This window comes from Petromyzon marinus, chromosome 54 (assembly GCF_048934315.1).
Source record: "Petromyzon marinus isolate PM22_M1 ecotype Great Lakes invasive population chromosome 54, UKy_Petmar_22M1.pri1.0, whole genome shotgun sequence".
In the NCBI taxonomy this organism is placed as follows: Eukaryota; Metazoa; Chordata; class Hyperoartia; order Petromyzontiformes; family Petromyzontidae; genus Petromyzon; species Petromyzon marinus.
In genome coordinates this window covers 4685213-4702006 of record NC_133720.1, presented here as the reverse complement: position 1 = coordinate 4702006, position 16794 = coordinate 4685213, and the positions used below count along the sequence as shown (strand labels likewise).

At 41.7% G+C, this 16794-nt stretch overlaps 1 protein-coding gene across 2 annotated transcripts in view; it reads right to left on the bottom strand.

Annotated features, from left to right (window-relative positions):
• The window catches only part of TONSL (tonsoku like, DNA repair protein), a 104064-nt gene that overhangs the window by 21876 nt on the left and 65394 nt on the right, over positions 1 to 16794 (bottom strand). For both annotated transcript variants that reach the window (XM_076052101.1, XM_032974430.2), the window contains exons 27-28: positions 11639 to 11712; positions 6450 to 6583 (exon numbers count right to left, since the gene is read on the bottom strand). In XM_076052101.1, coding sequence (XP_075908216.1) covers positions 6450 to 6583; positions 11639 to 11712 — 208 coding nt within the window. The remainder of the gene's footprint in view (positions 1 to 6449; positions 6584 to 11638; positions 11713 to 16794) is intronic.

Below are 16794 nucleotides of genomic sequence, written 5' to 3'. Positions count from 1 at the left end.
GGTTTGCGCTCAACAGAGGCGGCGTTATATACCAAGCTCACAACGCCGTACGGAGAGGGCTAAAGGCAAAAAACCACGCGACACAACCTTCAAACCGATCAAAATGTGACTGTTGCACAAAAACCACGGTCACCACGGTTTGTGGAAAATATCTCCCGCATTGAGTACACCCGTGCCCATCGGTCTCACACGTAAACTATTGCTACTCTTTCCCGCAGCCGACCCCGATCGTCGGGATGCCCCTCAAGATGACTCCACCTCGACACCAGCAGCCTTGGGGACTCATGGAGTTCTTATTCCGGGTAGCGATGCGCTCTGGGGGTCCACACTTTAAAAAGTCGTCTTGAAAAAAAAAGCGTACGTTTGAGCAAAAAGAAATAGAAACAATGTTGTGGATAGTACTGCTGTTTCATCTTAAAAGTGCACATTGCAGAGAGCAAAAATATTTTCTTTGACTAAACAGTGGGGATGATAAACGATTCAAATGTTTTCAGATTGCCAGATGTACTTGGAATATGTATAGCTGAAGGGTACATTAAGTGCGTAAATGCAATAAGTATCGGTCTCAGGAGTGTGTTTACTGGTCTAAACCAAGTGTATTTCAAGTATAAAATGCCTCTTATCCATCATTTTATTTGCTCACAAAGCTAGTTGCTCGCAGGGACCAAAACTGCCTCGATTTGTTAATCGCAGATTCCTATAGATTTACTAATACGTTTTGGGACTGACAAAACATCATCAGAATTGGAGGAATCTGATGAGCAATGAAGCTCTTTTTCACAGATGTCCAGTAGGGGCGGGTCAGAAAGTTACACCAACAAACAATACAAAAAAAATACAGGAGTGCAAAGTATGGGAAAGGTAAACAAATCACTAAAAATATATTTTAAAAATGTATATAAAATGTTTTATAAATAAATTATTTTATTTTCTAAACTAAATTATTTTACAAAAATATTATTTCTATTTTATCAGGTAAAGCAAACTGAGCTATTACAGTGAGGGAAAAAAAGTATTTGATCCCCTGCTGATTTTGTATGTTTGCCCACTGACAAAGAAATGATCAGTCTATAATTTTAATGGTAGGTTTATTTGAACAGTGAGAGACAGAATAATAACAACAAAAATCCAGAAAAACGCATGTCAAAAATGGTATAAATTGATTTGCATTTTAATGAGGGAAATAAGTATTTGACCCCTCTGCAAAATATGACATAGTACTTGGTGGCAAAACCCTTGTTGGCAATCACAGAGGTCAGACGTTTCTTGTAGTTGGCCACCAGGTTTGCACACATCTCAGGAGGGTTTTGTCCTACTCCTCTTTGCAGATCTTCTCCAAGTCATTAAGGTTTCGAGGCTGACGTTTGGCAACTCGAACCTTCAGCTCCCTCCACAGATTGTCTATGGGATTAAGGTCTGGAGACTGGCTAGGCCACTCAAGGACCTTAATGTGCTTCTTCTTGAGCCACTCCTTTGTTGCCTTGGCCGTGTGTTTTGGGTCATTGTCATGCTGGAATACCCATCCACGACCCATTTTCATTGCCCTGGCTGAGGGAAGGAGGTTCTCACTCAAGATTTGACGGTACATGGCCCCGTCCATCGTCCCTTTGATGCGGTGAAGTTGTCCTGTCCCCTTAGCAGAAAAACACCCCCAAAGCATAATGTTTCGACCTCCATGTTTGACGGTAGGGATGGTGTTCTTGGGGTCATAGGCAGCATTCCTACTCCTCCAAACACGGCGAGTTGAGTTGATTCCAAAGAGCTCCATTTTGGTCTCATCTGACCACAACACTTTCCCCCAGTTGTCCTCTGAATCATTCAGATGTTCATTGGCAAACTTCAGACGGGCATGTATATGTGCTTTCTTGAGCAGGGGGACCTTGCGGGCGCTGCAGGATTTCAGTCCTTCACGGCGTAGTGTGTTACCAATTGTTTTCTTGGTGACTATGGTCCCAGCTGCCTTGAGATCATTGACAAGATCCTCCCGTGTAGTTCTGGGCTGATTCCTCACCGTTCTCATGATCATTGCAACTCCACGAGGTGAGATCTTGCATGGAGCCCCAGGCCGAGGGAGATTGACAGTTCTTTTGTGTTTCTTCCATTTGCGAATAATCGCACCAACTGTTGTCACCTTCTCACCAAGCTGCTTGGCAATGGTCTTGTAGCCCATTCTAGCCTTGTGTAGGTCTACAATCTTGTCCCTGACATCCTTGGAGAGCTCTTTGGTCGTGGCCATGGTGGAGAGTTTGGAATCTAATTGACTGAGTGCTTCTGTGGACAGGTGTCTTTTATACAGGTAACAAGCTGAGATTAGGAGCACTCCCTTTAAGAGTGTGCTCCTAATCTCAGCTCGTTACCTGTATAAAAGACACCTGGGAGCCAGAAATCTTTCTGATTCAGAGGGGGTCAAATACTTATTTTCCTCATTAAAATGCAAATCAATTTCTAACATTTTTGACATGCGTTTTTCTGGATTTTGTTGTTGTTATTCTGTCTCTCACTGCAGCTTATTTTTCAGACGCGACCTGACCGCAAATGATAGCTCAACGAAGTGGCCAATTGCGTAACGAAGTGGCTTATCACGTGATAATAATACTAAGGAACTACATCGACCACAGGGTAAACAAGCAAAACAAAACGATGAATCATCATTCCAAAAAGTCACCGTGACCATGGCGCTTATCTCATGTTTACAGCGCTGAGCCAGTGGTGGAAATTCCCCATTCTGATGGCGGGGTCTGAGTCCATCCAAAGGAGAACCACTGTTGACTTCCCCCCCCCCAGTTACATCGCCTGTGGGGTCACGTGTGGAAGATAAAAAGCTCACGGAGCCACTGTACATTGCTGGTCATCAATAGGGTATCTCCTGTGTAGAGCCCAGACGTCGCTGCAATAAGGATGAAGGCGATGCTCTCCGGGCACAAAACACGGCTTGAATTTCTTGCAATGCATGAGGAGTGCCTTATATTAAAATGTTCTCTCATTCATTCCCATATCCGCCCACGTTTTGATAACAGAAGCTAATTTCCACTGAAAAGAGTATTTATTTATGAATGGGGGGGGGGGGGGGGGGAGAAGGAAAGAAACCTATTTCACCATTTTCTCATCAATTTGTAATTAAAAATAAACACAAACTCTTGAGCGTTTTGTCTCAAAAAGCAATGCCCCCCTATTTGCCAATTCCTCTTGTCAGACAATCCCGACGTCAAAACTGCCCGAATTTTTTTGTTTTCAACAAAAATCAATTCATGTCCGCCATCTAAACCGGGGGGGGGGGGTGTCACGTACTTACATTTTTCGGCCAAATTGAGCCACGTCCTGTAAAAAATGTGCCCTTTGTAACGTGGCTTTATTTCGGAACCTCGAAAAGCTTTGTTAATGTATGCAATTGTGCACAAAGAGGTTTTGTCAAAACACAAACATGGAATTGATACACAGAATCAGAATATTTATACTGGAGGAATCCGATGAACTATGAAGCTCTTTTTCACAGATGTCCAGGTATGGCATCGCCCAGGAAATGGATCAGGTTACATAACTAAGGTCACGCAATTGTGAGCCAACGTTCTTGGTTTTGTGATAAAGATCTGTAGTCCAGATTGATAAGCTAATCCATACTCTCAGGTTCTTTCTAGCTAATCCAATTTAATCCGTTTATGTTACAGTTTTGCTCACGATGCAATATCTGCCGAAACGAAAAACTGTTCACGTCAACTCGAAATCATGCAAAGTCCACTGTGCTCAGATGCTCCAGTGTTCGAGGCACCACACTCTAAAGGCAAGGTTTCAAGTTGATTTAGTTTGACCGGGTGAGAAATCAAGAGACCAGGACAAGCCTCGTTTTCAAGGGTGACCTGGGGCATTCGTCTGACAGTAAAGGGGAGGGGGGGGGGGGCGATGATTTCTGCGCATAATCCCAATATAAACATTCGCGGGTGAATTTTGCATTGGGAAGATGTGGACACTGACGCCGGCACACTATGGCTTGCTCTTGTGAATGACGTCACGGGGATATTTTCAACGTCCACTGTGAAGCTGACGCCGTGTAGAACAGTCACGGCTGTTACACAGGCGCAGTATTAACCAGGGCAGCCGCCAAAATTCGCACCGTGAAACTCTGCGATTTAGCAGCGAAGACGCTACTGTTAGGCCGCATCAACCACCCTTGATCTCGAGCAATGACATGACGTAAGTTGTAATGATACGTCAATTCGCTGATAAATACTGAGACTTAAGCTCAAGACACTGGCAACGAATCACGGAGCAAAAATCGATGGCAATTGATTTGTGTCACATTGCCCCTACAGATACTAAAGGGCATAACAATTCACCACAACGTAAAAAAAAACAATCTACTGATGTCAATCAATCGTTGTGCTCAAGGACTGTTGCAAAAACACCAGAGCCTACTATATAATTGTCTGTTGTAAAGTGGCATTCATGATTAAAGTTGTTATTTTATTTTGTACAAAAAAATCCAATAATTATCCAACTGAATGTTTATCGTTGTCGAATGGGAGATTATTGTCCTATTTTAAAAACAACATAAGAGCTTGTGAATGAAATATATTTTAACAAAAACAGTAAAGTTAGAAGAAAAAATTACGTGTACAGCACCTATTAAATTAACCAGTGATGTGATGAGATAAAAAATTTGCAATTTACTGAATATAATGGCAGAAATACAAAAATTACATCCATCAAATAGGCTAAGCAACAATACGAACACAAAAATTACTACTTATTAAAAAAAAACATTTCCAGCGTATATGCGACACCTACAATTCTCATTCGCTTCCTTTAATCTTCCAACCTCTACGGATGTACTATCCGATGATAAAAAAAAACATTTTTTAGAACCGCATTGATTGTCATCAACTTGACTGCACAGCGCGTGGCTATTTCACTGACAGTAAATTAAAGGCACGCAAATGTTATGTGTGTGCATGCGCGTGTTCCCCTACGTGCGTGTGACTTTTAATAAAGTGACGCGTGTTTGCACATGATGATTTGTGTCGGTGTCCGTGAATACAGAGTTGTGCATTTACCCGTGTGTAAAAACCGGTCTCTGTACGAGGCTCGCATTTCGAGGGCCCGTTGTAAATTCAGTTTCTAAGAATGCACGGGATTCCGTGAGTTGGTGCTGTCAATAAAAAAGCATAGATTCCTGCTATATTCTCAACCGATACGGAGTCTCCCTGTAATTATTTAATTATAATGTCATGCCAACGTGATGACCAATCACGGCAGAGCATATACTAAAACTAAATTAACAAACTTTACAAATTTTAATTTATTTTACCACGTAAGACCCACTGAGCTACATAGCTCTTTTTCACAAATGATTGCCCAACGAAGTGGCTTAATCGAGTGGATATTCATAGCAGCCAATTGCCCTAACAGCATCTTTTAAAATGTGGAGGGAAGAGCCGGAGAACCCGGAGAAAAATCCACGCTACCACGGGGAGAGAGAACATGCCAAACTCCAAATGCACAGGCGTCAGCGTCGGGGTCGAACCCGTAACCCCCTGTATACCAGAGGTTAGCTCACATCTCGAAACTGTGGCACCCTCTATGCAGTCACGGCACAGCGGCTTCGCACGCAGTGTTATTAAACTCGTTCACGCAAGTTCAATCCCCTCTAATGGCTAACGGCGACGGCGAGTGATACATCTTCAACCGGCCCGCGGGCACCTCCGTTGCCAGCCTGCTCTGACCGGCGTGGTGAATTATGGCCAAAACAACCGCCGTGACCAAAACACCTGGGGAGGCCTTCACCCAGTACGGGATTGTTAAATGGCTAGGCGGTGCAACGAACGGCCACTTGGCAGATCGGTGAATATTACCCCGCCACGAGTTAACTATTTGATAAACCCACTAATTTCAAACGATTACGACACAAATTGCTCATATCTAAATAACTATATATGTCTTCTTTGGTTCTTTCGGTAAAGTCACGTAGAATGAGAATAAAATAATAAATTGATAAAATAAAATAACACAATAATATTCTCACGACGTTTCGGCCACAACACAAGCGGCCTTCATCAGGTGAAGGGACGAGACTGTCTGGTAGGACAGCGCTGTCCTACCAGACAGTCTCGTCCCTTCTGTCTGGTAGGACAGCGCTGTCCTACTAGACAGTCTCGTCCCTTCACCTGATGAAGGCCGCTTGTGTTGTGGCCGAAACGTCGTGAGAATTTTATTGTGTTATTTTATTATTTTATTCTCATTCTACGTGACTTTACCGAAAGAACCAAAGAAGATGAATCCTTGCAGTCACAAAAGCTTTAAATCGAAACTATATATGTGTTGGGACCGCTAAAGTTACGCTACGGCAGGCGGTACACGGGCAAGCGAAACACCTTGCTCTGCGCTCACGGACTATTCGTCTTTGAGTGTGTGTGTGTGTGTACGTCGGTAGACTAGTTTTGCGTGCATCTGCATACCGGTGAGGTTGAGGAATTCGAGCCCCTTAGCCCGCTCACGTAACGCTCCCAGGAGGATGTCGAGCCCGCAGCAGGTGACGTCCGGGTTTCCAGACAGGTCCAGCCAGGTGAGAGACTTGTTCTGCACCAATGTCCTGTAGGGAATGGACCGAGGGTGAGTAAAAGTAAAAAAAAGCAAAGCAACAGGGGCCAAACCACCTTACAGTCGCACAGCGCGCATTCGTACAGCGCCTAAACGTTGCCGCATCCCTGTACGGCTATCTCTCGTTTTACGCGGGGGTTGTGTTGTTGAATAATGGCGCGTAGCGCAAAAGACACGTACAGTAAGCATAATTTCCCCACAAAAAGTAAAGGTAATGGTTGGGGTTCGGGAGAGCAAGCTATCGAACCTCATTCTTACTTGATTTGGAACTTTGTGCCTATGTGTGTGTCTCTCTGTCTCTCTCTCTGCTTATGTGTCTGTCTGTGTGTCTCCGTGTCTGTGTTTTGTCTCTCTCTCAAATTTAGCAATCTTTGGAAGAACGTTAATCAACCAGGTAGAGTGTTGACTGTTATGTTAACCGACTCTCTGTGTTGTATTGCATTGTATTTCTAAGTTTACTCGGTTTGTTTTCTCTTTCATTTGTACCTGATGATGATTGCTTGTGTTGCAATCGAAACGTCGTATGCTATTATTTAATTTATGTTTTCTTTCTATGTGACTTTACCGAAGGAACCAAAGAGTAACCCATTCTTACGTCTACATATTTCACCGGTTACAGTACACATTTACAATACTACCACACACGTATTAAAGACAGTAACAGCCTATTTGAAGGAAGAAAATGAAAAAAATTCAGCAAAAGAAAAATATTTCGAATGCGTAGTGAGATGTATATTGGGAAGACAAATGTGTGCACAAGACAAAGGTCACGTGGACAAGATCTTCAAAATGTTGTGCGAGAATGAGCAGCTGATGTTGTGGTTGTTGTACTGCTGCACCTCGGGTAGCATCGCGACTGAACTTTGTAGCCTGACTAACCTACATCAGTCATAGAACGTTCATCACAAAATTAATTGTAAATTAATCTATCGCGCTCTTTCTAAATCACGTTACTCCGCTGGTGAGCCAGCGGAGTTAAAATGGTGGGGGAGGGGAGGGGGCATTGAAAAGCAAAACCTCTTCTACAAATTAATATAAATATAATTTACATGTGTTATTATTTTATTAATGATCTATGGGGGGGCTGCTGCCATACCTGGCCTGCTCCCCCGGTCTCTGGGGGGCTGTTGCCATCTCCGGCCATTTTGCGGAGTAAAAAAGTTCAAATAAACGTCAGAGCCTTCATTGAAAAGATCAATTCGGAGGTAAGACTTCGGCTATGACACGAACAAACTTTTGCGCACGCAAACGACTTGGTTTTGAAACGGGCAAAAGCGCACGTTCTTAAGCAACGGTGAAAGAGCGAACATGTACAGCGACGCGCCAACGTTCCGCGGAGAAGGCTGGCACCCAGGGCGCGAGAACTCGACATTTCTGTTTTTAAACGTCGTGATAATTTTTATTGTTTTATATATATTTTATTATTTTGTTGTTTCCCTTCAACGTGACTTTACCGAAAGAACTAAGAATATGAATTACTGCAGTCACGAAAGCTTTAAATCAAAATTTCTGTTTTTGCGAAATAATGTCGTAATTTTACGTTTTATAATTACATGGGGTACAAAACAACATTTTCAAATGGAAATACGAAAACTCGTGGAAAGTAGGTTAAGTTATGCGACATTTTCAGAGGCTGCCAGGTGGCAAAGAGGTCATGGCGCTGAGCTGGCAAAGCTGAGGTCGTGGTTTCGAATCCAGGCAGCCACCCGCAATTAAACTGGGTTCTCGAGTGTTGTGAGTTGGAGGTCTCTGCCTGGTTACCAATGACCGTCCAATAAACCATCATTTAAAATGTTGTTCTGAAATTAATTTGGATACATTCCACCTCCGAGAACTACAATCAACTGTTTGGTCTTTTATGCGATAAACATTACTCTCGTGCAGTGAGGGTAGGTAAGTGATGATCCTAGGTGAGGACCAGACGTTAATTTCAAGGGATTTCAGAAGTGCTTCTTTGATATATGCTTCTGTGGGCCATTTTCTAATGTAGAAAGGGGAGGGGGGGGGTTGTACAGCTCTGCACGAGTTTCCAAGTGGATTCCCCGCCTTACAGAGTTAGACTGATAACTTTAATCTAAATTGTCTTATGGTTGTTATTGTTTGATTGCATCCCACTGTGATATTTGCCCTGGATTCTTCTGTTGCGCGTAGTCACTTTAAGATGTTTTCTTGTTCACGTTTTTGTTTGTTGCGGTTGCACCCGATTCAAGAGCCGCATGGCTCACAGGGCTATACCTAATACATGAAACTGAACTGATGACATTACTTCGATGACGCAATCGTGATACGACTGGGGAAAAGACTGACAAGACTTCCGTGTACAATTTTCACACACTGGCTAAAAAGACTCAACGGAGATAATTGCCACCCTTAACCAAGTTCGCCAAGCTCTAAAACACTCAACGTTTATATCGCCGATGAGTGAAGCTGATCTTCGCCTTGGTGTAATTTCAATGCCGAGTGGATCGGCCTTGAAATTGTCCACATTGCCGAGCCAATAGCCGAGAGAGATTCGTGTGTCCATATTAGCAAACAAACATCCTTCCCCTTTGTCAACAAAGCGTATTGTGGAGAAACCTGTCTGTACTTTTTTTTGCTAGACATAAGCTTCCCTCTTGTTTATATATAATTTGTTGAGGAAGTCCATCATCAGCATCATCAACCGGAACGTACTTATAAGATTAATTAGAAACGCTACACGCGCATGTTAGCACTCTATATTAGCAAATACTTGACCTTTCTCGGAATATAATTGTCATCTTCACGTCTATCAAATTCACCCGTACACTCATCGTGTGCGCCATCGTCACTAAAAGCACTCCGCTCCCTTTGTATTGCGGAGGGAAGATGACGCCATACACAGTCACGGGTGTGCATGGATAACGCAGATGCGTTACCCATGGTGCCAAATGCCTAATGCCTTTTCTACGAATGCCTGAGAGCCCAAACGTTCGAACACGGGTGCTCGCAACGGCCGGCGCCAATGCACCACAGCTTGCTTGGCAATGTGCTTCTTTTGTTTACAGACATCATGGAGGTCGCATTAAAATCGTACATTACCATCATTTAGAGCGTTGTAAGTGCATTGCAAGGCACAGGCACTGCCCCAAAAGTACACAGAAACGTTTACGAACGCAGCCACTGGTGCGCCATCACGAAACAAGATAATTACTAAATCCGGCAAAATGTTGGGATTGTGGTCTGGGGTATGGAGACCGAACGGATTTATTTATTTTAAATCTTGATTTGAAGCTTTCGTGACTGCAGGAATCCATACTCTTAAGATTCTTTCGGTAAAGTCACGTCGGTATAAAATAAAATAAATCACGACGTTTCGGGCGCAACACAAGCGTCCATCATCAGGTGGGAAAGCGTGGCCTGCTGCTGATGCAGACTGTTTAAATGTTCGAAATGGGTGGCTACAATAGCTACGCTCATTTCAAACCTTTAAACAGTCTGCATCAGCAGCAGACCAAGCTTTCCCACCTGATGATGGACGCTTGTGTTGAGCCCGAAACGTCGTGATTTATTTTATTTTATACCTACTACGTGACTTTACCGAAAGAACCAAAGAGTAATTATTTTCATTTATTTTCTCTGTGATTATTTTTTAGTTTTTTATTTGCTAAGTAGCGAGGTTTGTTTTTGTATTATCTCTGTGTACGGAACTGGATCATTGATGTGCAGCATTGTGGGATGCAATTGCATGACGCTATAGAAAATTGAATGATTATTACATCAATTGCTGGTGTGCTCTTAACCACTGTTGACTTCTGGAAAAAAAACAGTAATCATTTCATTGACTGCGAACCACTGACAGATTGAATTCACCCCCCAGCCAAGATGTAAACATCACACTTTTCCAAATGATTTTTGCCTTACGCCATCAAACAACAGCACAAGCAAGAAGGATACAACTGTACAATGTTTACAATGTTCAACACGCAACATTTTAAGTGGACTCAATGAGCTAATGTTGCGACCCTTTTAACATTAAACATAGATGTTATCTTATTCTTAGTTTTTTCGGTAAAGTCACGTTGAAGAGAAACAACAAAATAATAAAATATATATAAAACAATAAAAAAATTCTCACGACGTTTCGACCATAACTCAAACGGTCATCTTCAGGTGTGTTGGTTTGCATAAATTTATTTTTAAACGGCGCATTTATTTATTTATAAAAAAACGTTAGCGCCACGCGCAGCGATTTGGCAGTTTACCCAGGACTAGTCCATCTATATTCTGAAAAGAGGAGGGGGGAGACGATTTTTTTTATAATGTATGCTGTCTGAAAGCCACTGTAAGCGTGAACAATCAATTAAGAACTGAAATGGTTTATCAAATCTTTCCAATGATTGCTAAGATAGAATCCATCTTCTCGGTTGAAATTGTCTCTGTGCTTGTATATGTGGATAGCCTAGACAATTTCAACCGAGAAGATGGATTCTATCTTAGCAATCATTGGAAAGATTTGATAAACCATTTCAGTTCTTAATTGATTGTTCACGCTTACAGTGGCTTTCAGACAGCATACATTATAAAAAATTTCGTCTCCCCCCTCCTCTTTTCAGAATATAGATAGTCCTGGGTAAACTGCCAAATCGCTGCGCGTGGCGCTAACGTTTTTTTATAAATAAATAAATGCGCCGTTTAAAAATAAATTTATGCAAACCAACACACCTGAAGATGACCGTTTGAGTTATGGTCGAAACGTCGTGAGAATTTTTTTATTGTTTTATATATATTTTATTATTTTGTTGTTTCTCTTCAACGTGACTTTACCGAAAAAACTAAGAATATGAATTACTGCAGTCACGAAAGCTTTAAATCTAAAAATAGATGTTATCTGTTTAAGAGTTAGGAATATATTATTACTATCGTGTTCGTACATTTATAAAATATATGGTGACATGTGACCAATGTGTAAATGGCAGTGCCGAAAAGCATTTGCTTTATCGGTTCCATAAGAAAAACGCAATATGCCATGCGCAGACGCTGCAACGCAACAAACTCGTGCACTCCCCGTCTTCAAGCTCACGCTCACCGACTGAGTTCCCGGAGCGAGGCATCGTTGAGGTTGTTGGAGGAGATGTCCAGGTGAGTTAATGCACACGACTCCTAGGTGAGATAATACCAACGTTGACATCCATTCATTTGTATAACGGCTGCTTAACGCTAATTAATTAAGAAATACGGTTTCCCAAAAAGCACTGCGTCATGTTGTGGCAAATAACACTTCTTTATAATAAAATGTATAAAAAAAGCAGAGCGATCCATATCTGTTTTCGACGTGGGCCAGGTGGCTGATTTATGCCAAAATTCTCACCATTGATTAGCATTTAATCAATACATTGGCACGTATGAATACCGTCTTTGTCATCGTGACAATTCTGTCAGGGTGGTGGAGGGATAATGGCAAGAAATTTGTCATAAACCTATCCACGTGGCCCATGCCAAAAAACGATGTGGATCATTGAATTGACGACGGTAAAGTCAAAAAGCAGCATACCATTGGTGCCTGCACAGTGCCAGCTATGACGTACGGATCGGAGACAATGGACGTTAACGAAGAGAATGGAGCAAAAGCTGAAACATCTGCAAATAAGTATGGAGAGATCTACGGTTGGAATTGATTGTTGACATACGAGTACAACAGTGACCCCACATATCTGTTTAATGTTCTTGTACGTGTCCTAAACATAACCTAACCGAGCCGACTTGCCGCTACACGGAATCTATCAATATTTTTTTTTTATTTGCTAAACTTTATTTTGTTTGTTTTGCTTTTGCCATTTTGGTGGCCCACCCAGGTCACCGACGCGAATCAGTGTATCCTTAAACTCGAGAGTTCTGACCTGGTCAAACAAAACTAACTTGTAAGAATTGTTTTCACCCTTTCTGGCAATATAACAGGTGTTAAGACCTTCTTGGTTCTTTCGGTAAAGTCACGCAGAAGATGAATCCCTGCAGTCACCGAGGTGACGACGGTAAAGTCAAAAAGCAGCATACCATTGGTGACTGCAGGTGTTAAGATGTTAAAACTCCAAACAGAAACCCCTTGTAGGGAATCATGTCTGCACTAACCACACGTGCTGCTTGGTGAACATGCAAAAAGAACATGCTCTGGTAGTATATGGGCACTGTCTTTGAAACTGATTGGTCCACACCAGAAACAGCTTTCTTTAGAGCATATTATGGATATTGACACATTTAATAAAACACTGCAGAGACACGAAGAGAACATACAAAACACCACTCAAGCTCAACACCGAATACTCACTTTCAGATTAAGCCACTAACCTTCAAAATATAAAAAATATATATTTTTATTGAGCAGCAGGGCAACGTGGGAAAGTAACTTCAGGTTCACCCTCATATGGGGACCTGCACTCCACTAGGATCCTGCTATCCTCCTGCCACTGATCGTGGCTCGTGATGGATAAACTTGGAACGTCCAGGGGTGGAATGTAAAGAAATATGATTTCCCCCTTTTCGTTTGGATTTCATAGCAGCAGCAGCACCTTGGGACAACTCTTTTTAAAGGCCGGATGCCAGCATTATTTCATTATTATTAGGAGCATTGATTTCCGTCACGGGATTAACAATTGCAACAGGAACTCTCGCAGTGAATATTGTATCACGCCTCTTGTTTGCAAACTCGACATTCAGTCATGCAGCAAATGTTTCGCCAAGTTCATGCGGTGGTAACAAAGCGTATGGAGTTTGTTTTTGTTGCTCTTGCCGCTGGAATATAATCAATTGTTATTTTTGTTTCTTTGTGCTAAACATGTTGAATACACAGCATTCATTATTAAGGGTAATGGGCGAACCTGTTCGAAATGATGGTAGAATGTTTTTCTCCTTCAAAAACTCACGGGATTACGCTCAAATGAATACAGTCACATGTGAGCGAACATCTATTTTTCACATTATTGCCTCTGGTAGATACTGGATTATGCAATAGGTTAGACCTTGAGAATGAGGCACCGCTGGGAGGGCCCATGGGAGATACAGGATAAAGGGACTTAAGATTCAAGAATGGCACCTTTTGATGGATATTTTATTAGCTGTTAAATTACACGCCAACTTTTGGACAAATCTGACCCATGCTGATATCGAGCGGTGGTGTTTTTATATGTAAAACATTGCCCAACATGTCATACCTGTCGACCGATTTGTTTGTTGAATACAAATTCAAATGCATTTTAAAATGAAAAGAATACGAAATAATACAATTCTTTAAACAAATCACACGAAAGCAGGGCAATATGTGCCATTGAATGTATTCCTTTACGTCAGCGCATACATCTGCAATATGGCCACGAAACTGAGAAAAAGTCAAACAAAAAATAGTGAGTGGTTGCCTGCTCATATGAGCATTGAGGCATTGGTGCTGACTTCCTGTTTCCAGCCCTGAGCTAGCGGTGGAAATTCAACGATCGCCGAGCCACAGGCATGTGGCTCAAGCGGTCGAGTTTAATAATGCTGCAGCTCAACGCCGTGTGTTAACATCACGTTGGGGTGCAGTACGTGCATCGCTATTTGTGCACTTCATTTACATTATTTACGGGCAGTGGCGGTCTAATTTCTCTATGAATTGCGCTGTTGCTTTAACAATCCAAATGAGATTTATCTATTTATTTTTGCTAAGAACACCACTGGTAATTTATGAAAATAACACAAATTGTATGTTAGCCTCCTGTGGGACTCCAGGTTATGCACGCTACATACAGTTTGTGAATACCAGAGGGACAAAGATGGCAATGTGTTTATGAACTGCACTTGCCCAACAGCAGTGTAAGGACTCTTTGTTTTTGCTATTCGTATACATACTTTCACTGAAGAGTCCAACAAAACCTTACATTTCATAAATTGAATATTAATGTATTTCAGGAATAATTGTTTTTTTCCAAAGAGTGGTTGGACACAAATGCAAACCTCTCCAGCTCAAGGGGTAATTGCTGAAATATCCAATAGCGGACTCAAGTCGTATTCTGTTCTAAGTCACCGTTATGAAAGGTGGTGAGGTTTTGGCTTTTGCAAGCCGGGTAAGGCTCTGCATGGAATGACTCACAATTTAATTTTCAGTGGCTTCACATCGCATTCTGCAGGTGTGGTGTTTGATTACCTGCCCCCTGCACACCCACCCCACCCCCACGGCGATTAGATGGATTGTCACGATCCACAGCTGTGATGTGATTCAAGAATTAATTTGTATATTTGTGTCATTTTATATCCCTTCTCGCATTTTGTGCACTTTTGTTGTTTGCTCTCCGTCCGGTGAGAAGTGAAACGCCAGCGTATCGCTCGAGTTTAATTTGCCAAAAAGAACGTTTCAAAAACATGATTTCCTTTCACATGAAAGCGGGTGCATGTATCGTGGGAATCAATATTGGTTGATGAATCAATGCATAGTGTTAACCCCTACTGGATTTCCACATTCCACTCAATTAATTCTAATTGACAAATATGAACAACTTAAGTGAGGAGAGGGGGGGGGTAGCAATTCTTCAGTTGCTTTGGGATAATTAACCTATGACAAACGTGCACTAAAAATACAATTTCAAGCTTAACACGTTAATATAATTTATCTGCGGTTCATGCACTTGTGCAGAGAAATGTATATTATTATTATGGTTGAGTAATACTGAGTCTTGTGACCACCACAACCAACTTCAATGAGTTGTTGTTGATGATGATAACAATGAGTGTGGGTTGTATACACGCTGACGATCCAAGCATTTACAGGCAGCATTGTGCTGGGTCTCCACATCATTGCTGTGGAAATTCCAAACCCGATGCGCTGCAGTGGTCAGAAGATGACAGTGAAGCAAAATTAGTTCGTGTCCTGTCTGTGTTAAGATTGAGACGGGAAAACATGGAGAGAGCTAATTGTAGCTTATGTCCCATAGGGGATGAATAGGAGCAGGTAAGTGACTATTACCTATTGTTAGGTGTGGGATTTAAAGTGTTGTCTCAGTTAATAACATAGATTAATCTCTAGATTTGGTTAATTTCTTAATAGCCCAGGAACAATCATAATAACAATTGGATACAAATATTTATCAAAGTACTGATGTTCTACGCATTTCCACCAGTCACTGGAACACACCGCCCAATCGCCAGATTAATCCGCAGATGTAAACAGTCAATAAGTACTAGAACAGATGGCAGGATTTCATGTGCAACAGTCAAATGCTATGGACCGCTGAATACGAATTTCCTAGACATTGTTTATTATTCATGTCATTGCCCGACTTAAAACCGCAGCCATAGTAAAATATGTTTTCTTACAATTACTGAACCAACTGGTTTATTCATACAAATGTATTTATGAAAAGAGTAGAGCAAGGCTAGCCAGGATGGGCAGAGACATGGCCCCGCTTTTCACCCAGGCAAGCAGAGAGCCCAGACTTATTTTTTTTACTTATCCTGAAAACAACAAATGACATATTTAAAAATGCATAAGTTAAACAAAAAAAAATCCGAATACACATTTTTATATCAGGCAATGGCACATGGCACTCCATCAAAGGACAGCTTCAGAAATAAAGTTACGCAAGACATTTTTGGAAATCACATATGCGAAGCTGCAATTCGGTGCAGCTTCAGAAATATAATTACGATAAATGCCTTAGGATTTGCCAAGGCTCTAAAGGGAGGAATATTCCCTGTCGTAAATTCCCAATCAGTTTGAGCATGCCCATCTCATTATCATCAAGCCAACAAAGACCTTTGTCAAGAAACCATACGGCTATGTGGTGACGCTCGACGTGCTCATAACTAATCCATCGATATCATCCCTTGCAGACTAATACGTGAAAAAAGGATTGTTTCCTGCTATATCAATACAGTCGCAGCAGATATTTATATGATCAATAATGATGAGGAATAATACCATTGCTATTTATACGTGCATGTTTATTACAATAATCACAATTTTTAGCGCATGTTCAATCCACTGCTCGATGGAAGCCTCTGTACATCGTGTCTTTCATTTAGGTTATATGGTCATACATCATCATGCTATTCACTGTGAATCGGTGAAGATAAAAAAAGTATTTTTTTTTATTGGTTGAAGTTTCAATAATCTTTTGATTGAAGGGAAGCAAGCCAACAGGAAAAAACACTTGGGGTTTGTTCGGAGGGTTGAGAGATTGCTTCTACCCGATCAGAGCCAAGATCCTACCTGCTTTGACC